Genomic DNA, 21,894 nt, shown 5'->3' with positions numbered 1-21,894 from the left:
AGCAGAGATAAGGACGACAGATGTTTGACGGGAGAGAAGAAGCAAGCAACACCAGAGCACCCACCAACCAACCACTGACTTAGTTTTTGTGTCTGTACTTCACAGATTTGTTATTTCCATCATGTATACGGGTAAACTCAGTATTTTTTACATGTTGCTAAGACAATAACTCCAGTTTGGTATACACCGCAGTTTGCCCTGGGTTCTGAGCTATTGTCATCAACCTGTTGTTTTCAGTTGGTCGGCAAGAAAACAGTCACACTTCACCATTAATTATTAATAGATAAAGCTGTAACAGTATGATTGGAATCGGACTATAAAAATGTGGAAGGAGCAGACCACATAAGAGTGCCCAACAACTGCAGTAGCCTTTGTTTAACACAAAGCTGTTTATTAAATTAGGAAATCTGCTTAGTTCTGTGGACCCATGAAGTTCAGGCTATCAGCATTTTATTGTATACATGTGATGGGCACAAGGAAAAAATAAAGGATGACGATTTTGGCACTTTGAGAAAAAAAAATGAAATGCTGGACAGCCAATGTTTTTCCATCGAAGGCCTCTATAGCTTATTTTTCAAGCATGACATTGGGCAACTCATCAGATTTTAGCGCTGGACACTTAGATGGGACAGAAGAATTGCTTAAACTTTCCAACCGACGTCATAACTCAAATCATCCAAAAACTGAAATCTCTTGAATTTCCCTTGAAACCTTCATGAACACCCATGAGAGGGGTGATCATGTTACAGACATTTTCTTTGGTGTAGCTGATGTCGAGGTCGAATCTGTATAAATTATTTTCAAAATGGAATTCCTGTTCCCCTATAAGTAAACCTCCATCCTCCTGAAAACGCCAGAAAATTTTTCAGACAGGAAAAAACAATATTTGTGTCACGACGAGGTGGAATCAGGCGCTCGTCAATTGTTGGGCAAGTGGAGTTATTGGTATCATCTTAAAGTTTATTCCATTCTCTTGATCTACCTGAAAAATTTACCCACATATCTTTAATAGAAATTGTGATATTAGCGCCTGAAGAAGGTGGGGGTCACTTGGTTTCAGAGGTAAATTTGTGAGAAAATGGCTGCCAAAGTTTGGTAACTTCCATAGCTTGAAAGTCTTTGGAAACTAAAAATTTAAAATTTTTGTGCCTTTAATCAAAGTGTTTCATTGAAATTCACACAATGTGTTTTTTAAATGGACATAAAAGAGGTTGAGCCAAAAATTAAAAATTTGATAAAAATAGCCAAACCTTGTATGACCTAATTTTGACGAGCGCCTGATTACACCACTATGCCCAACATTTTATAACTCCATTCTAAAACATCAATTAAGTCTATGACAAATAAACTGCACATCAAAGGTCTATTGCAACTGCAAAAAGAAAATCAATACATAAAGACTAAAGGGAAGAGTGCATTGCACCTTGCTTGCTTTTTGAGGTAGACACCATTCTTCTAGTGTAGTGGTGTGTAAAAACTCACTGAAACAACACATTGGAATAAGTAGATAGGCAAAAATAAAATAGATACAAAACCACAACAATTAAAAAATATAGGTGGGAACCAACAAGTAGCAAAGGTAAGAAGATAAGGTGTCAATACATCAGCTCATGGTTTTATTTTGAGCAATTTATTTCAATTTCATGAACAAAAATTATGTACAACTAATTATCAGAGAAGAGCAGGAACGAGTACCATACATAGTGTTAATTTACATGGTCCCATGTATTGCACATTTCTGTATGAAGAGAACAGTCATGCTAAGATTTTCAAAGAACAACATCATCATAACAGAGTTAACTAGCCTACGTGACCAAATTAAATCTCTAAAGGTTCACCATATATTATTCCTGGAATGCGATGAATATCAAGTGGTGTTATGACATCACATTTTCATGGAAAAGAGAAACAGGGACAGGACATTGTATAATGGAGGGCAGACCGACTTTCCAAAGCATCACACTATCATTTAATGAATCACCATAACCATTATGGCACACTACGTTAAAACATTTCTCAAAAAGCTATATATATGTATATACATAGAAATAAAATATCATTTTCATACAGCTTATCCCCACACCATGCTTAATGCTACTCTTTGTATGACATTCCAAATCTTAATATATTTATATGCAATTTATTTCCGCAGCATATTTATTGTTTTAAACGTTTTATAACCCCAGTCCATAAACTTTTGATCATTTAGGAGACTGGTTGCGCTGACGTGTTAGAACCAACCCTGGTTGAACAGCATACATCTCAAAAAAACATTTGTGATCCTTGATAAAATATATTCTCCACATTAGAGATCAAACCTAAGACAAGGTGAAGAGCCTTATCACTACACCAAAGATGCTGGTCCAAAGTACAGTCGAACCTGTGTAAGACGGAATCGCAAGGGAGCCAGAAAAAAATTTCGTTTTAGACAGAGGAATTTAGGGGAAGATTGAAAGAGTGTGGGGGATTCAAAGGCCCAGCCAGTGGGATCAAGGATCACTTGTCCGATCGGCAAGCAGTGGTCAAAACTTCACACCTCTCCACTGCTATGACTATGACATGCGTCAGTCTTACTTATCCAATTACCACCAGTGCTTGCCTTTCATAGGACCACTGTTTGACCTATTAAAAACAAAAACGTCTGAACATCTCATTTGCTTCCACCCTTAGCCCCACCCATCGGAGTAACAAACACAGTCAACCCAAGAAAGTTTCCGTAGTGGCTCACTACTCGAGCACTCTAACTCTAACGGGCAGTCGTGAGATTTCACACCCTGATCATCTGCATCGCTCAGGGCTCACATGAAGGGGTACATCTACCCCCAAATTGCACCCCTACTCCCCTTCCTCGCCCAGTGGCATGGCCATGGTGTTAAGTTTAAAGCCAGCGGAACCAAACTTGCGAGTTTTGTTTCAAATCAGGGCTGAGTGGGCAAAGCCTTTTCCGTCTTAGACAGGTGAAAACCTCGGAAGGGAGAAGATTTTTCTTTCCGTTTCTGCGTTGGACAAGTTTCCGTTCTATACAGGTAATTAAAGAGGAATATATCAAGGGGGGAGCGGGGAGATTCCGTTAAGACAGGTTTCCGTTTTATACAGGTTTCCGTTCAGGCAGGTTCAACTGTATGCATAAAAAACAAAATTACAGTTAGTGAAAATAATTTTATAGAGCTTGCAACTAATATTTCAAAATTATGGTATATCTAAAAGCAGCCTGCTTAAAGTAAGTGCTGCACAAATCTGCCCTTATTACATTTGATAAATTTGATAGGCCTTCTTGTACATATAGAAAGAGAAATGAAGTTAGGATAGTATTACTATATGTCTGAGCAATACAATAAAGGCAACACATCATTGTTTTCTGATATGGTAGAATATATGTCACGATAAAGTTCAGGTTTCCAAATGTAAGCAAGTTACCTAACGTAGAGCTTTTTGTTCAAACACAACCTCTGAATTTATACAAGTAGGCCTACTGAATGCTTCTTGCAAAAAAAATAAAACTCAATGTCCTAACACACCAATCAAAATGAAGTTTTTACAGTTATGAGAAAAAAGGGTGTTTAAGCGGACACACACAAAAATAAGCCTTTCTAAAGTATTCCTTTGGTTTTCAATAATCTCTCTCTGACAGCACATTTTATCTCTTGACAAACTATGTTCTCTCTTTCGTGATCGCATAATGAAATGCTGAAAAGAACTAAAAGTATTAATTTTTTCTTCTTTGAAATATAAATTAGAAATTACACAATTTACACAAGTTTACAGCAGATAACTAATAGGTGTGTGCATTGATGTAATATAATAAAAAACAGACTGCAGTGCAGTCTTGCATTCACATAGCGAAATCTGTGGGGACACTGATAACTTCTCGTTATACGATTGATGTACATGTCTTAAATGCAAGTATACACATGCGCATGTAAGAATAAATTCAGGACCTGAAAATCTGTTTGCAATGTGAATGTTTGGCATGAGTGAGCTCCACAGAGTTTCATTGTTTCACTTAAAATGCAAATATTGACCCATTTCTAAAGCCACCTAAAAATTACTGACCTTGATGCTAGAAGAACAAATAATGAAGCTCTGCAACACAATAACCTAGCTAACAGCAAAGTTCCCAAAGTCTATGTGCAAAACCCATAAAAGTTTTTAAAAACCCCCACTAATGTCACAGCAGGGGCAGTTTGGTTTTTTGTTTTAGTAGAGGTTTTACGGCGCTCGTAATGTTCTGCATAAGGTCATATGAGCGCCAAGGGGTGGATGTCAACAGAGAAGTCCTTAAAGGGAATCAGACTTACTCTGCTCACCTCTCTAGCTTCAACAGCTCAAAGTCTGCTTCGACTACCAAGGCACCCTGGAAATAGTGGGTCAAAAAAGTGTGACAAACATACAAAAGAAGTAGAGGAAAATGACGATAGTAAGGATTAGGAAAGAAAAGACAGCAGTTCCCTGTTGTAGTTCAAGCACAGTTATGAGCATGACATTGTTAGATCAGCCCATTTACAATTTTACTGTGCACTAGAACGAGAGATGTCCCCCCTTTGGGAACGGCCTGAAGACACTTCCGTCAGTGACACCGCCCCGGGGGGTCAGCGGGGGCTGTGTGATCCCAATTTAAAGTAAGGGAGACACTCCTATGACAGGCCTCAGGGGCTTTTTAGTTTTAGTAAGTGTTTTACGGCACTTGCAACAAAATAAGCTCATATAAGTGCCGAAGATTAGAAGTGTTACAAGAGAGTAATGAACAGAAAAAAGAAGGAGGACAGATAAGGACGATATATGTTTGATAGGAAAGAAGGAGTAAACCACACCAGAGCACCCGCCAATCACCCATCCTCAGGGTCTAGAGCTAGAAGAAGTGAGTTAAATCAACTTTATTAAGGCATGTTTAGGCAACAAATCAACAAAGGAGGCTGGCTAAAACAAAGCTCTGATAGCGAAAAGAAAGAAAAATTACAACTCATAGAATTCCAGATTAAAAAAATAAATCATTTTTTCAACATCCCTTTAAAAACATTGCTAAGCTTCTTTAACCCTCTAAAGTGATGAAACTATCCTCCAGCCACAGAAAAAGGATAGCTATCATGGAAATATCCTCAGCTCTTCAGAAAAATGTATGAGAATCAAAATTTTTAAAGCTAAAGGCAAGAAGAGAAAGGCTACAAGTCACTATGAACATTTCATAAAAACTAGGACCATTTAGTCATCGTTCACAGAAATAAACTAAACAAGTGTACCACAGCTTTCAAACCTTCCACCTTTCTTCACCACCCTAATCCCCCAATCCCCGAATGTATCAAAGGCTAAACCCGAAGTTGTCCATCCTCCAGTGGAAAACTAAAAATTGTCACCCCCTTCCACCATCCCATTCCTCCCCTCAAAGTTGTGCCAGTAGTTATACATAAAAATACATCATGATTATTTCAAATTTATTCACACATTCAGAGTAACTCTCAATCTTACACATTTTCACACAATCCTCAACTAGTGAAAGAACACGGCAAAATGCTTTATGTGCCATGTATTTACAATGTCCCCACCAGTTCGTAAGTACCTGAGTTTAAAAGACTTCATCATCCTTAACATGCAGCAAACTTTTCTCGGGACAAATCCAGTCTTGATAGCTTAAAAGCAAAAATGACTGTCTCAGATTGCCACTAAACTCCTTCTAAACTTGTGGTATCACAAAATTTACATTGATTTGAACACCAAACAAGTGAACAAATGCAATAGAAAATAAAAAACCAATAATCAATTACCCACAATCTAAAGGTTAATTGGAAGACACAGACAAATGTTCAGACTTGTTGTAGTACATTTCTACACCAGTCAAAGAAACTGAATTTTGTTACGTCTCTTTCAAAACAATGTAGGTCTTTTCTTTTCTCTTCTGTGTACCCCTGATAGAGTTCAGGGGGTAACTGACTGAAAGATCTCTATCTCACAGTGCAGTTGATATTTTTGTACAAGGCCATTTTATCTACATAGCATGTAGAATCATCCCTTGCCTGATGGGCATCCATGTGCTGTTTTCAAAGGTACTCTTAATATCTATACTGACTAACGTGGCTTCAATTTTGGTAGGAATTAATTTTGAATTTTGCCCAGATGGCAACTGGAAGGGCCTACTCTTTTCCATTTTAGAACCACCAAGGGACTTTTAACTAGCACAACTCTACATGAAATGTTTCATCTTTATCTGAGAAGACTAGGAGCTTGATCCTACCTACCCTGGGACCAGGGAGTGTACAAACATGAGAGTCTCTAACAGAGGGACATTTAAAGAAACATCAAACTCACAGAGAAGAGACAGAAATTTTGACTCTGATCAATCCCTTACAAAGAAAAAACTTATCCTGTTCAGTCATATAACATTTCAAGCAAAGGTAAGAATGAACACATGAATGAGATTAGAAATGGTGGAGTTATGCGAAGACCTTAGGTCTGAAATCAAATTTGTCATGGGCAACACATAAAAAAACGAACTCAAACAAGTTCTTCTTTAACTTATATATCTCAATGATATAGCCCATCAAAGCATGTCAAGATTGCAACCACATGGAGAGACCAACAAGTCGCCCAAACAATGAAAACCACAGATAAGATTAAGTCGCCTTCCTGATAGTGACATTTCACCTAAACAGACAACAGTACACCCTTGGGCATTTGGTTTGCGTACTAGAAACTTTGTTTTCCATGAGTGATCTGTCAGTGAGTACACTACTACGAATAGAGAACACAGTACAGAGCAAAGTTTTGACTCTGCAGTTTTTGCCTATTTCAATGATTGCCATCTTGGATCACGCCCTCCTCAAACCTAACACCATGGCTTAACTCCATACCAGTAAAAGCTTTGGTGAAACTATGCTGACCTCTGCAAGGCCTCCTTTGAGTCTTGTATTGCAGCACCATCAAGATTAGTCTGGCATGTCTGAACCAGGGAGCGAACTATACAGATGACACTTGACAAAAATCTTTTAAAAAGGAAATCTAGGTCAAACATTTCAAACCCACATGGTAATCAAAGAAAGAAAAACAATAAACAGATGGTCATACTGAGCATAAGAAGTAAAATGGCAACAAGAAAAGCAAGGCAATCTATGGCGCTGAGCTCTGCTTGAGTGCATTCCAAACAATCCCCTGCACTTCTTTATAATGTAATAACCCTCATCAATTTTGTAGGCATCCCTACTATCTGATACCGTACTTAAATACGAGTATCACCTGACTGTAAAGAAGCCAACACAGATCACAAATAATTACTCACAATAAATTAAAACACTACATCTGCTTTCTGAATTGTCTTACCAAGTTGGTGGACAACAGTAAGCAGATAGGCTTAGTTTAAAGAATTCAAAACTTTATTGATAAAAGAAAGAATTCAGTGACAATTGTCTATGAGTTTGATTATAAAAGGCAAAGAAACCACAGGCAAACTCAGACAATTTGAGTATAAAATGTCTCTGTAGTAATTTAAACAGTGACGAATCACAACAGTTTATGTGGTCAAGATGGTTTCCCCTCTTGTTCTCTGCTTTGTTCTGGAGGGACCTCCGAGACTTTTTCCAGGGAGGACAGGACTAGGGATACCAGTTTCAGCTTTTCAACTCCTGACATAAGTTCTCTGAAGAGAGAAAAGAAGCAGATAAAATAAATTCTCACGTTTGTCATGTCACAGGAAAACATAGAGACTAATAATAATAATAATAAATAGCATTTATACTGCGCATTTCCATTTCCTAAAAGATGCTCAATGCGCATTACAATGAAAAAGACATCACATCTTAAAAATTAGTCGACACAAATGTGTACGTAAAACAAAGTATTATACATATAATATAAATGCATATGTGTAAAATTTTATACCAGAAAAACAGTCTCGCAGTGAGGTTGAAAATGTGTTCACTAAAAATATACAATGCAATATAAATTCACGAACAGTCAAAATACAGTTGAAATGTGAGTAACTAGAAACATTCATTAAAACATTAATTCTATACAGATAGAAAAACATTTCCGCTCTATCTCTCTCTCTCTCTGTCTGTCTGTCTGTCTGTCTGTCTCTCTCCCTCTCCCTCTATCTCTCTCTCTCTCTTTCTCTCTCCCTCTCTCGCTATCTCTCTCTTTTCTCTCTCTTTTTCTCTCTCTCATTCTCACTCGCTATTTCTTCAGTCTCACAGTCTGGCATACACATGCATATATATCACAGTACATCATTATGACAGGTATGCTTTTGTGAATAAAAAATGCTTCAGCTGATTTTTGAAAATGGAAATTGTTGGGGCAGATCTTATTTTATATGGGATTTCGTTCCATACCTGGGGACCAAAGAACAAAAAGGAACGCTCGCCGTATGTTTTGTAGTTTTGTTTTGTAGTTTTAAGAATTAGATTGTCAGAGGCTGATCTAAGGGCTCTAGGTGGATTATATAATTCCAGGAATGTTTTAAGATAAAAAGGTGCACTATCATTTATACATTTAAAACAGAGAACGGCAGTTTTGTATTTAATCCTTTCTTTTATTGGCAGCCAGTGTAGTTCTTTCAGAATTGGTGTTACATGGGCTGATTTCTTTTGTTTCATTATCAATTTTGCTGCTTGATTTTGAAGTACTTGTAACTTTGATAGTTTTTCGGATGTCAAACCGGACAAAATAACATTACAGTAATCTAACTTTGATAAAATGAGTGTTGTTACAAGTGTCTTGGCTGCTGCTTTAGTTAAATAATTTCTTACACTGCCAATTTTCTTAAGCTGAAAGTAAATACTTTTGCTGAGCTGGCTTATTTGGGAGGACATAGACATATCATAATCCAACTGAACCCCTAGATTTTTAAGACTTCTTTTTGAACGAATGGTATGGTTATTAATATCAATTTGTAGCTCTGGGAGATTTTTAATGGCTTTTGTATTTCCACTCAACATTATTTCCGTCTTGTCATCATTTAGTTTCAATTTATTGCTGGTCATCCATATTATAAAATCTCTAGTACATCTCGACTACATCACATCTTCCTAAAATGAAGGCTGCAGAATATGTTATTACAATGTTCTTCTAATATTTTCAGGTGAACAACGTTTATGAATACCAATCCTGTTCACATATTTTAAAAAGGAAAACTAATCTGGAAAGTTGCAGAAGCAAGGAACTTTCAAAATACTATAAAGAAGAGAAAAAAAATGAACAGTTAAAAGAAATGAGCTATTCTACAAATACTGTAGGCTATGTAACAGAGGGCCTGCTAAATGAAAACCAAATGGCATATTAAATAGAATTTCTTTAGACTGAGATTATGAACCCAATAGAGTTTAGTTTTGATAAAAGTTTTATGGCACTTGCAACACAATTAGGTCACATAAGTGCCACATATTTAAAATGTTACAAGAGATTAACATGTATATGTAAAGAAAAGAATGAGAGATAAAAGAGGATATACAAACCATCCAAAAATCCTGTTTGTACTGCAGCAAGTGGTCACACATAGATATTACATCCCCACTTTATATGGCATATTAAGATCATTTACAAGAAAAGTAACTTATGTGTACGTTAAGTTTAAATTTATGGCTAATAGCATGATGAAAATCATATACACTGGAGTCCATTTATATCTAAATCAGCGGGACCATCAAATTCACTTCAGTATTGCTGTTTTGCGTTCAGAGAGAATGCTGAAATAGTGAAGAATGAAATTAGGGATAATGTCTTCTTTCCGCTAACCCTTTTCATGCAAGAGCCAATGAGATCGGCACTTTCTTTGCCACTAGACTGTTACAGAACTACCAATTTCTGAAAATGGTCTACACGGACCACAGAAATACACTGGTGCTGAAAGAAAGTGCACTAGAACGAATTCTAAAAAGAAAGACTTCCTGCAGTCATTAGAACTCTTTTTGAGCTACAATAACAAAAAAGATTGCTCCAGCGCTTCGTCGGGCCATCGACAATTTCTGAAAATAGCGGCAGATTTCAGGGGTCACGTGACCTTGTTGAAATGTTGAAATTGTAAATTTTTCAGCATGAGTTATAGCTTTTTGAAAGAGCTTTCCAAATATACTTTTCTGGTCTTTGTATATCATATATGCACTCATTTCTTACATCTAAAGGTGCACCTGTGTTCCTAAGATTTTCTCCTGACGCAGTGCAAGTTTATCACTGACAGTAATAATAGGGCTAACAACTGTTTTCCTAATAAATATTTTTGGTTAGTTTAAGCGGACCCCACTGTAATACAGTCACTGAAAAGAGGTACTACAGAAGTAACAAAGTATACCAAAGCACTCATCAACAATCCAAAATCAACCAAGAAGGTTGTCACATGCAAGCAACATACAGCATAATATCTTTCCCATCTTATGGGACAAGAAAATTTAGAGAGAAAAACTGGGCCAGAAGGACAACATTCTCTCTAGACTCTGTACATACTTGAGGTTTTTCTCGGCAGTGACTGCTGCAAAGCTCAGTTGTTCTGCTGAGTACTTTGTCCGTTCTCGCAGATCAGCGAGGCCTGCATCTCCTGACTTGAGGGCTTCTACCTCCACAGTGAGGGACTGCACTTGATTCTAGAGAAGTAATCCAAGATATTGAATAACTAATTTTATATACTAAGTTCCACATAAAACTACTCTCCTGTCTAACAAGATAGAAAGTAATTGTGTTATATCAAACAACTGAAAAATTTGCAACAAAAACTAATTCACGAAAAATAGATACATCACCATCATATTACACCTATAAAATTAAAAAATCTCAAGAATTTTGAAGAGTCCCATACCCATCTACCTTCATCAGAAAACCAAAAAGATCATAATAATAATAATAATAATAATAATAAATGAATTTATAATGCGCCAGAAACTACAAAAAGTGCTTGGTGGCGCTTACAAAACACACACACACACACCCACAAAAGCTCTAAAGCTCAGTACCACTACGACATGCATACATTTTTTTAAAATCTCCAAAAAAGCCCAAAGTTTACAGGTTACCATAAAACAGCTGAATCAAATTGGCAGGGAAAATGATAGACTAAGGCAAGTAATCAAATTGGAAGGGAAAATGAGACTAACGCAAGCAAGACTTGGGTCTTATTACAGGTGCCATTCAATTAATCAACAACGGCCCCTTTTCAAAATACAAGGGAAAAAAGTACCTGCAAACTCTTAACTTCCTGCTTGAGTTTAGCTGCACTGGCCTCTGCTTGCACAGCTCTTGTCTTGAAAAAAGGAAACAGATGGAGAGAATCGATGGTGAGGATATAATTTTAGAGACAAAGTCAAATGACAAGTTATTGTCAAATATAGTTCAATTTTGCCAAATATTACTTGCACAAGCGAAGGAAATCTCTTGACAAGCATTCAGAAATATGCGATATCCTTCCAAGGAAGGAGTGCTACCTATACGATAACTTAAAGTTTATAATATGCAAAACTCCATTAATCTCGTTATTTTACCATCAACACTCCACCCAAAGTAACATACAAACAACCCAACACCAACAAAAAAGAAACCGTAAATGTTTGTCAAGCTGATACAAAGACATGTTTTTATTTTTGAGAAAAGGAAAATGCCAACCACTTCATGACTAAAAATAGAAGTTTTCCTCCAAATTCTCCCTAAAAATTAAAAATAGGGGTTTGTGGGAAGAAATCAAGGTGTTCAGAAGCCTTCATGATTAAGATTATATTAAACCCAACTTTGGCAAATAAATGAGTACAGCAAATACACACAAATAAATGCAAATACATGTATAAACGTGTATTTTCACATTATTTACGATAAGCTGAGTACTACTAACGGAAAATTAATTTTTCTAAAAATCTGATTCAAGCAAATACCATCTGGGTTCTTCAACGGGGAAGAAAAGATTTGAAGGCCTCTCATTTTATAAGAGTACTTGCCAAGTCTGATGTGTCGGACAGTAGCAAAGTGTTCTTCTTTTCTTCACCAATCTTCACTCAAGACAAAAAACATCACTAATCACTTCCTTATAATTCATTCCCATCTTTCAATCACAAAATAGACGACAGACCAAAGCCTCACCGTTGTGGTGACTAGATTTTCCTCAACTTGTTGTACTGCTCTCTCCATCACAGCTGTTTCTTCAGCCTCTTTCTTTTTCTGTCGTTCTAAATCTATCTTTAACTGAGACAACCTGAAATATAAATTATAATTCATGCATAAAAAACATATTACTCTTACATTTGAGAAATCTTTTCAGTTTTAGTAAGAGTTTTATGGCACTTGCAACACAATAAGATCATATAAATGCTGAAGATTAGAGGTGTTACAAGAGAGTAACAAACAAAAAAAAGGAGAGACCAGGACAATAGATGTTTGATAGGAAAGAAGGAGCAAACCACACAAGATAACCCACAAACCACCCACAAAAATTATCTTTTCAGCTGACTATTCTTCACAAATTAAGTGTCCATTGATCAATCCTAAAATTAAGTTGTGCATGCAATCTGCAGTGGCAATATTTACTTCATCCAAAAGACAAATGGATTACAAAACATTACACATACAAAGACATTTAATTAAATAAATTAATTTTCATCAACGTGACAACGAAAATGATACTTCCAACTAAATAACTCGCTGCACACTTTGATTTATAAATTGAACAAGCCCTGGTTCAAACTTTAATCTATCTCCCGCTCTCACTTTTGATTTTTTTCACTGCATCTCTGCTTCTCTCTGGTGAGTTCACTACGAAGTCTGTCATTCTCCTCTTGCATCTGTGAGTATGAAATCCTCAGTATAAATAAATGAATAGCTTCCAATGTAAAAATAAAGAGTAAAAACAGTAATTAAAAATTAAGTATACAATCACATGCTGAAACTTTTAGAGGACAATCTCATCATCACATTCAAATCTTTTTCATTTTCATAATCAGCATAATCGCTAGCAAGCCTCAGCAAAATTTACGCAACAATAATGAAACAGTTTCACATTCATAGTGCTGTTTTTGATACTCAAATGGGAGGAAGAATTATCAACAGAAAAGCTCTAAATTGAGGAGAGAGAATCAGAGGTTAAGAGAGCCTATCTTGTTTTCAAACTTTAAAGCAAAGCTTAAAATTTCAACACCTACTGACAAGACAAAAACATTCTGATCCAAATTATAAGAATTCTTTAACATTTCAGAACAATCCATGACTGGCTGTAATATCACAACATTACTGTCACTTGAAATTTAGACAAATACCAATGTTTCAAATACCAGGTAACCATAAAAATGTCAAAAGAAAAATCAAAATTGTTCTGCACTGCTTGAACCTACAATTCTTATCTGACTGAGAAGATCCTCATTTTGATCAGTTGACCGGCCTCGCTCCTTCTGTAAGCTACTTGAACTCTTGGAACCAGCATTGAGTGCTGCCATATCTGACAGAAAATCAGGCAGACCAAGTTGGAGTCCAGACGAAGAAGAAATATCATCAGAATGGAGACCAGCACCATTGAATGAGCTACTGTCACTTAACGAAAGAGCATCCGTGTGGTTCGTTGACTGGAACCCTCCATGAACTTCTAGTGGATCAGGAGGAGGCACACGGCTGACAGATTCAAAGCTGAAGTCAAAATCATCTTCAAGAGCATCTGCTCCATTGTTGCTTGCCTCTGTGAAGTGATTATTTACAAACAAAGGGACATCACTAGCTATGTCTGGTGGAGCAGTCTGAGATCGGTCATCTCCCTTTGGCGGCTTTTCATTTGAGGAAGCAGACAGGAATTTCTTGAAGGAAAATGGGTTTTCCTTCTGTTTATCTTTCTTTTTAGCGCCTTTCGAGCCATCTGTTGAGAAAAATAGCAGTATATATGAAGAAAAGGCCTGCAACAAAAGTTAAAAAAGGACACCTTATTCATTTCCATGCAATCAAAAACCCTTGTCAGCTCCCAGTGATAGCCACACTCAGAGCCAGCTTTCTGTATCAGTAGTTTTTAATCATTGTTTTTAGATTTATTTGATGTACCCAGAGGGACAGTCATAATAGGATTCATTTTGTCATATTCTATAAATAATTTCGAGTTCTACAACCAATTCAAAGTATCAAAGTTTACAATAAAAGCCTTTTTAATAATAAATTTATTTTCTTAAGTTTTAACAGGATCTTGACCAATGAATTTGATAATTTTCAGATATCTGTTCAGAAATTAGGTAAAATTTCAAACTTCTTCGGCCGCATCTTTGCAGCGTTCCCTACAGCAAATATATTGAGCCTTCAATGGAGATACTCTAGATTTTGCAGTATCTGCATGGTTTATCGGTGCAACAGTTCAGCGGGTATACATGTGTAAACACTTAACATGACATGATTGCTGGAATCACAATAACTTCAGAAATAACCACATACATACTCTGTTGTCAAAATAAGGGAAATCATATCTTCCTCTTTGCAATTTATTAGTCCATCGAGATCAGTTATTGACTTTCTTGAGTTCCTAGACGTGGTGAGATGTCATGTTCAACTGTCTTGTGATGTACTGCCATGCTAGTCCTGATGCTAATATCTAAGCTAGTAAGCGTTTGTGCTTTCTTTTGGTGAAATCCGTTGTTACTGATGCTTGTTTTCTTAATTTTCCCAGTAAAATGGGTTGTCCTCATGTTTTGCATTCAATCACATTTGAGCTGGAATTATTCAGTTGTCTTCTTGCACAACAAGTGTTGAGTTGGGATCGGTTTTTTTGTGAGAGGTCTTGTCGGGGATAGTTGTAATAACTGAATGTTTTATTTCAGTAAGTGCTTTATGGCGGTCGCAACTGCATAAGGTCATATGAGCGCGCTGTGTAACTGAGTGAATAGCCTGTATTGCTAGAAAGCTGGTGATGTGGTGCTGTCTTTTGTAACCTTTGTGGGTTTGGATGGCGTAGATGTAGCAATAGGTGGAGCAGTTGGCACAGCGCCGACGTTTGACTTGATCCACTCCAGTACTGCCCACCATTGCGAATTTGGCAGGATCGTCACGATGTTTTCTCAATTTACGAAAATACGATCGTAGCACACTTGATTCTGATTTTCATATTTTATGTGCTGTTCAGCTACACCAACTCTTGGAATATATAAAAAACAAAAGCAATCCGACCCCGACACTTAACGTCAATACAACTGTTGTCTAATCTGACATTAACATCCTCTATGCACAGAGCCCTTGCAGATACTCAGTGTCACTTTGCCCCTTGGAAAACATTGCGCCAACAATGGGAATAGGTCTTAAGCATAGCGATTCGCATCTCGGCACAGACGCAGGACAAGAGTTAAGTTGCGATGCGAGCAGGTTCACTGACCGGTCACGGTGGCGAACGAACCCGACAAGACGCTTATACTTATAACTTTCTATATCCTTTTTTATTTTTTACACACGGCGACACGGCGTTTTATTTAGCACTGGCGCTAATCGCAAAGCAGCGTTTTATTTAGCACTGGTGCTAATCGCAACGCGGCATTGCAAATAGGCACTTCCAATTTTCAAAGTAGCTGTATTCCAAATTTATCTGTTACACATGAAAGGCCTAGTTAGAGATCTATCTCCTGAGCATTTTGGTAGGCTGCGGTTATGAGTACATAGTCCGAACAACTGTAGTTAGTTATCCTTACAATTGTGCTGTGCGAATAACTTTTAATGAATAGATCTACCGGTCCGAGATTCTCCATTGAGAGATATTAAAAACTGGAAAATTATGAATTCCTAAGGTTGAGACATAGGCAAAGTCAGTCCCCTGGTCCGGTATTCTTCAACGGAGTGTCTACGTACACGGTAACCGGGCACGTAGCCTCAGTGTCTACGTACACGGTACCCGGGCACGTAGCCTCAGTTTCTACGTACACGGTAACCGGGCACGTAGCCTCAGTGTCTATGTACACGGTAACTGGGCACGTAGCCTCAGTGTCTACGTACACGGTACCCGGGCACGTAGCCTCAGTGTCTACGTACACGGTAACGGCAACCGGGCGTGTCATCTCAATGTCACATACACGGTAACCGGGCGCGTAGCCTCAATATCTACGTACACGGTAACCGGCAACCGGGCGCCTCTCATTATCAACGAACACGGTAACCGGGTATTTTGTTTCGGGGGGGGGGCTCGAGCTAGGTGCACGGTGACTGCTTCACCTCCTTCATGACTGTGACCTTCTTCCTTTTTCACTCCGCTTTTTGTGTGTTGTGAGCGGAATGTAATCCCAAAAATGATCCCAATCTACCCCCTGTCATCTTCCCTAAGGGAGAGTAAAACGCAGTGACCCTGAAAATCTGCGAATCTGGAACAGAAAGCTAAAATATAGATGTTTACTAAACATGTAATACTATCACGAGAGAGAGATAACGAGACTCAGAAAACAGAGGAGAGAGAGGAAGAGAGAGAGAGAGAGGAAGAGAGAGAGAGAGAGAAAGAGAGAGAGAGAGAGAGAGAGAAAGAGAGAGAGAGAGAGACAGAGACAGAGAGACAGAGACAGAGACAGAGAGAGAGAGAGAGTAGCCAAGTAGGAAGTGCCTATTTGCAACGCCGCGTTGCGATTAGCGCCAGTGATAAATAAAACGCCGCGTTGCGATTAGCGCCAGTGATAAATAAAACGCCGCGTTGCGATTAGCGCCAGTGATAAATAAAACGCCGTGTCGCCGTGTGTAAAATATCAAGCTTAATCTGCACATCGTTATATCGGAAGTTCTGATGGCCGAAGAGACAGCGCGTCTGCGCTTACTTGAAGTCAAACCATTATTTTTTTAGCGTGGGTTCGATCCCGGTCCTGGACGGGTTTTTTTTTCGTTTTTGTTGTTGTTGTTGTCCTCTTCTCTACTGACCAACAAATTGTTCCCATATTTATTCTTGTTGCTTTGTAGTTTTTTTATGCGGTGATGAAGCATGCCCCAAGAGGAGCTCTGTACAAAGTAGGCCTTAGTATAGCCTATACTTTTCCTTTTACCAATTTGGGCCTGGTTAAAGTTCAGTAGTGGCTTTCCTTCGTCTGTGAGTCTAATCTTTTTTAAAATTTTATTTTTTCCTAGGAGAAAGAAAAAATCCCAAACCTTTTCGGGACCGGGATTCGATGCCACGCTTGGAAGCACTGAACATTAGACTTAGAGAACGCAGCGGACACTTTGAATGAACTTTGGTGACCCCAACGATCACTGGTACACACACGTACTCAAAATGTGATGCGAAGGTACAGGTTCACTGACCGGTCAGGCAACCTGTATGTTACAAATGTTGCGTTAATCAGATTGCTACCTTCTCTATCAATATATTACGTCGTCACAGCTAGTTGAAAGCTTTAAAATTAATGGCAAATTTTTTGGCAACTTTTGCCATTTTTGTGGCAACTTTTGGACAATAAAATGGCAACAAACGCAGATATGCTAGACTTTGGCCGTTTTCACACAAGGCCTGCACCAACGTACACTTTACTTAGCAAAGAGCTGTAGTAGTAATCAAAATTGGTGTTGCGTCCAGCCCTCCCCCTATCCTCGAGTGCGTCTTTAAAAAAATCAATAATTTCCCCCCATTCCTGAGTCCTGTAGATCTACTTTGAAGAGCTCAAAAAGCGCGCAGGTTCATTGACCGGTCACAATTGCGAGCGCCACAAGACGCTTGTATAACTTTCTTTTCTTTATGTTGCCCCCATAAGAGACGACACAGCGATGGCACATATTGATTTATATTCATGGCGACACCCCGTTTGTAATGCCGAACCTGCATGTTACAATAATTGTTGCGTTATCAGACAATTACACTGACAAATTTCTGGGTGGTAACGAAAGCGATTCAAGTAAAGGCTCTGTTGTGAAATTTAATGGGTATCATGCTGGACTATAGAGCGGTTGGCCCTAGTCTGGATGCTCTGTTATGAAATTTAGTGAGTATCATGCTGGACTATAGAGCGGTTGACCCTAAAGCGACCTCTTCGAAAAAGCGCGAACTTTGCGAACAGAGTTACCCTACTTGCGTGCAAAAACAATAAAAGAGACTCTCTTTTCGACTGAGTGAACTCTTTTGGACCTTCCGGTTACTGTGTACGTAGATACTGAGACTACGAGTCCGGTTACCGTGTACGTAGACCCTGAGCTGAGGCTACGCGCCCGGTTACCGTGTACGTAGACACCCCGATTCTTCACAATCTTACCGACTTAACTTTATAATTTAGAGTTGAGTTCTTAATCAAATCAAACTTACCACCTGGATCTACTTTCGCTTTTTCATTCCTCTTAGGCTTGGCCTGATTTAATCCGAAAATATCATCTTCGTCTCCACTAAAACCATCAGTCGTCTTTGTTTTCTTGTCTTTGTCGCTAACAAAATTCTTAAAAGAAAAGGGATTGTTTTGATCACCTCCCATGTCAGCCATTTTGAAGCTTTGTGGGGAGAATCACGTGAAACAAATATCGTGAAGGGAGCAACAGTTGTATATATATGCTTACAGCAAAGAGCTGCGGTAATCCGATAGTATAGATTTACACTAAGGAGCTCTAAAAGTAAAAGATTTTCGAAGAAGAAATGGTTGTTTCCTCATGTTGCTTTCTTTTTTCTGCAATACTGTTTGGGATTAAATATCATCAACAATGTGTATAACAATACAGCTCAGGTGTGAATAGAAACTTCTATCTGAAACCTCCTTCTCCATGTACCCCGTCTCCTTCCTCACCCCATACTCCCTCCACACCGCACCTTCTCCGCCACGCCCGCCTTTTTCTAATCCGTCCAATAATCCAATAAATATAATTTCTTCCTGTTACAAATCAGGGATTTCCTCTTCCATTCCACAAACTCTGCTTGCGGGTGGTTGGCGGGTGATCTAGTGAGGTTTGCTCGTTCTTTCTAATCAAACATGATCGATCGTCCTTAAATCTTTCGATCTTCATTTTTGGGGGGTGTTTTTTGCGGTCTCTTGTAACACTTCTAATCTTAGCCTATACCTTATTGTGTTGCAAGTGCCGTAAAACAAAATTAAAAAGACTCTGCTTAAAATAGAAATCAGCCAAATTGTAAAAAAAACGACTTATACAGAAACTCAAAAAAGTGAATCCTGGTAGGCATTTTTCGTTTGTTGTTATGTTGTTGTTTTTGTTTGTTTGTTGTTGTTGTTTTTGGAGGGGGTTGCCTTTTGTTTGTTTGTTTAGTGTCCCCCCCCCCCTCCCATCGAACGATGACAACTGCTTTAGCTTATCGCAGCTCTCCGTATCTAGGTTACCCGTTTGCGCTCTTTAGCATCTCGGTAGTTTCATCTGGTCTTCCTCTTGATCGTTTTCCTGTTTTTGGTCTCCATTCAGTGGATCTATTTGTCCTGTACACCCTCTTCTACCGCGATGACCAGCACATTTCCAATTTTGTCGTAGTCAATTTTGTCATAGTATAAATCTAGGGACATCTGCCACACCTATTTTCTTTCTTTTTTTGTGTGTGAGCTTTATGAACATGATGATGTATTCAAAATCTATAGTACCATCTGATAGCATATATAAGGCTTTTGTCAGAATGAGCATAGATGTGTGTCGGTCTTTAGAGTATGTATCTATGTATTCATGTAGGATATAACTCCAAAGGTCTTGTAATTAAATTCTTGCATGTGGTTAAATGATGCATCTGATGTAAATGTCTATTTTGTCAGCTTTACTTCTCTTTTCATATTGAATTTTAATTAGAGTAATATATAATTTAAATGTTTTTAGGTATGTACCTGCAGGTGTTTTTTAACGGTCCGGTACAGCCAAGAGAAATTTCCTTCTGGGATAATAAAGTATTATCCTATCTTATCTTAGCTTGGCCAAATTCTTTTCCTGCTCTTTGTGTTCTCCTTGCCGTATAGGCGTCTATATAATTTTTGAAATGATATTTCTGGCCCTGGTCATTCATCAGGTTTGACACCCAAAGCTTATAATTACCGTACTCGGACAAGGCATTGTTAGAAAATTCGTCTTTTTTGTGATATCGGCAGATTTTGATCTTTATTGTTTGCCTTTTAAGTGCAGTAATATTGGCAGATTTGGATTTTTATTGTAGGCCTATCTCCCAAAGCAACTACCCAGAATCTTCATGTCTGCATACATGTATATGGCAGCTTTGTTGGTCAGCGGGCTCTTATAGGGGGCTTTCAAGGGTTGGAGTCAAGCAGCGCGCTTCTTTTCCGCCAGCTTCATAATGATTGCAGTGTGGAACGAGCCATTCCATCTCTTTCTATACTGCATTAGCTGTGGATGGGCCTGTGAGATGTAGATTTCAAGCAGGGGTCGAGTGAGTACTGTCCATGCCGGCTTTAAGCACAGTCGTCGGGAGAAAGCTTAAGCGTGCTCAAAGCCGAAGCGTGCTTGAGTGCGAAGTAGACATAATCCAGAGATTTCCATGTAGAAAATTTCTCGTGCTATTTCTCTTTGTTTGTAAGTAGACCTATAGCGGTCCCGCAAAAGTGTGCTCTGTTATTTAGACACCTGCCATGATAGTTTATGTTCGCTTGTTTGTTTTGTTTTGTGGTCGAATGGGAAATGAAAATTTAATTTAGACGGCCAGTCACGATACAGCACACTAGGCCTACACACTGCCTGTGCGTACCACTGCCCGCTATGCCACTCATACCACCGCCTTCATCCCACCTCGCGCGTGATACACAATCAGGATTAATGGATAGCGAGGGTCAAAGGTGAAATCGCAGCCAGCCTCCCTTTCTCGTCTCCCCGACTCTCTTTGTATTTTTTTTGGTCGTGTATAGCTTTGGCCTAGGCTAGATCCTATGTCCGCGCGCGCGGCTGTGTGCATCTGCCTTCCTCTCCGCCCGTGTGAGTGTGTGTGTCCATTACTTGCGTTCTTTGTGTTTCTCTTGACACACTCCACTGCTGCGGTGTAGACTGTGTTCGAACTTCGATGGGTCATCATGAAAATATTGACTGTCTTGTAAATGAAGCGTGCTTGAAGCCGAAGTTACCGTGCTTAAAGGCATGTAATTTATATAGCAAAAATTTGGTAAGAGCCGTTTAGCGTGCTTGAGTCCGAAACGTGCTTTAAGCCGGTGAGCTTAAAGCGAGCACGGACTGTATAAGGCAAGAGACACGGTAGTGTGGTTTAAGGTTTTCTGATACATTCTGGAATACGACTTATGTCATCCCCTCTATCTGGAGCTGAGCGGGTTTCCGAAGGACTGTCTAGCATTGCTCCACCCAACAGGGACCTTCTCATTCACCAATGTCATGTCTCTCAGAATATGTAGAAAGTAATGTAGCAGCATGCTGGCTACATCGCCTCCACCCTTTTTGCTGACAGTCTCGTAACAGTACAGTTGTACTGTTTAACCACTAAGTAGATGTTTAAAGGAGAAGAAAGATAGCTGCCGTGATCGTTCGCAGAGATGTTTCATTGTTTGGGCCGCACGAGTTCTTCGAAAAATCTAGCGTAACATGAGTGCTCGATGAACAATTTTCCCGTTTAGCAGAGCATTTAAGACCACTGCGAGGTTTGAGTCTCAGCTTGGTCCAACCAGAGAGCTGGTCCAACGTTGTGTCCTTGGCCTGGGAAAGGCACTTTTTACATGAATTTCCCATTCCCCTTTCGAGGATGGGCGTTACACTCGGAGAACGCGCCTGTGAAAAAGTGTTGACAGGGGCATTCAACTTATTATATCTCACCATTTTTTCACTGAAATAAATATGGTCACTGAATAGTCACAAAGGACGGAACAAAGAAAAGTTTGCTCAACATCGCTGGTTTTTCCGTTGTTAACATCCTGACATCGCTAGTTCTTCCATTGAGGTCTATTTTTTCTAACTCTCACAGAGACTGGCAGCGCCGGTTTTCCGTATGTGACTTAGATGGACTAAAGAAGACCCAGCCAGGAATCATGCTAGGACAATAACCTAGAAAATGAAAAAAAAAACCCCTGGCATTGCTGGTTTTTCGCTTGTGCCGTTCAT

The 21,894-nt window shown here is 38.8% G+C and overlaps 1 protein-coding gene across 2 annotated transcripts; it reads right to left on the bottom strand.

The window, feature by feature from the left end:
• Positions 1-5,892: 5,892 nt before the first annotated feature.
• LOC101863139 (endosome-associated-trafficking regulator 1) lies at positions 5,893-18,530 on the bottom strand. 2 transcript variants are annotated; one of them, XM_035972738.1, is made up of 7 exons: positions 18,176-18,530; positions 13,287-13,798; positions 12,667-12,740; positions 12,043-12,154; positions 11,153-11,215; positions 10,426-10,562; positions 5,893-7,624 (listed from the first exon to the last, which is right to left on the bottom strand). In XM_035972738.1, exons 1-7 carry the CDS (start codon positions 18,342-18,344, stop codon positions 7,507-7,509), a joined length of 1,185 nt encoding a protein of 394 aa, XP_035828631.1. In that variant the 5' UTR covers positions 18,345-18,530; the 3' UTR covers positions 5,893-7,506. The 2 variants fall into 2 exon arrangements, with proteins under 2 accessions (XP_035828631.1, XP_005109887.2); XM_005109830.3 differs by having other exon boundaries at positions 18,173-18,525.
• Positions 18,531-21,894: the final 3,364 nt, after the last annotated feature.

This window comes from Aplysia californica, unplaced genomic scaffold, assembly GCF_000002075.1.
Source record: "Aplysia californica isolate F4 #8 unplaced genomic scaffold, AplCal3.0 scaffold00820, whole genome shotgun sequence".
Taxonomy (NCBI): Eukaryota; Metazoa; Mollusca; class Gastropoda; order Aplysiida; family Aplysiidae; genus Aplysia; species Aplysia californica.
Note: the sequence above shows the minus strand (reverse complement) of the source record. Positions and strands in the feature narration are given on the sequence as shown.

What these genes read in the sequence shown, in the direction of transcription:
- LOC101863139 (XM_005109830.3), bottom strand. Translation starts at nt 18,344, where the DNA reads ATGGCTGACATGGGAGGTGATCAAAACAATCCCTTTTCTTTTAAGAAT. An exon ending in AGCGAAAGTAGATCCAGGTG is followed by an intron (nt 13,799 to 18,172) that starts GTAAGTTTGATT and finishes TTTTCTCAACAG; the next exon opens with ATGGCTCGAAAGGCGCTAAA. An exon ending in ACTGCCGAGAAAAACCTCAA is followed by an intron (nt 7,625 to 10,425) that starts GTATGTACAGAG and finishes TTCTCTCTTCAG; the next exon opens with AGAACTTATGTCAGGAGTTG.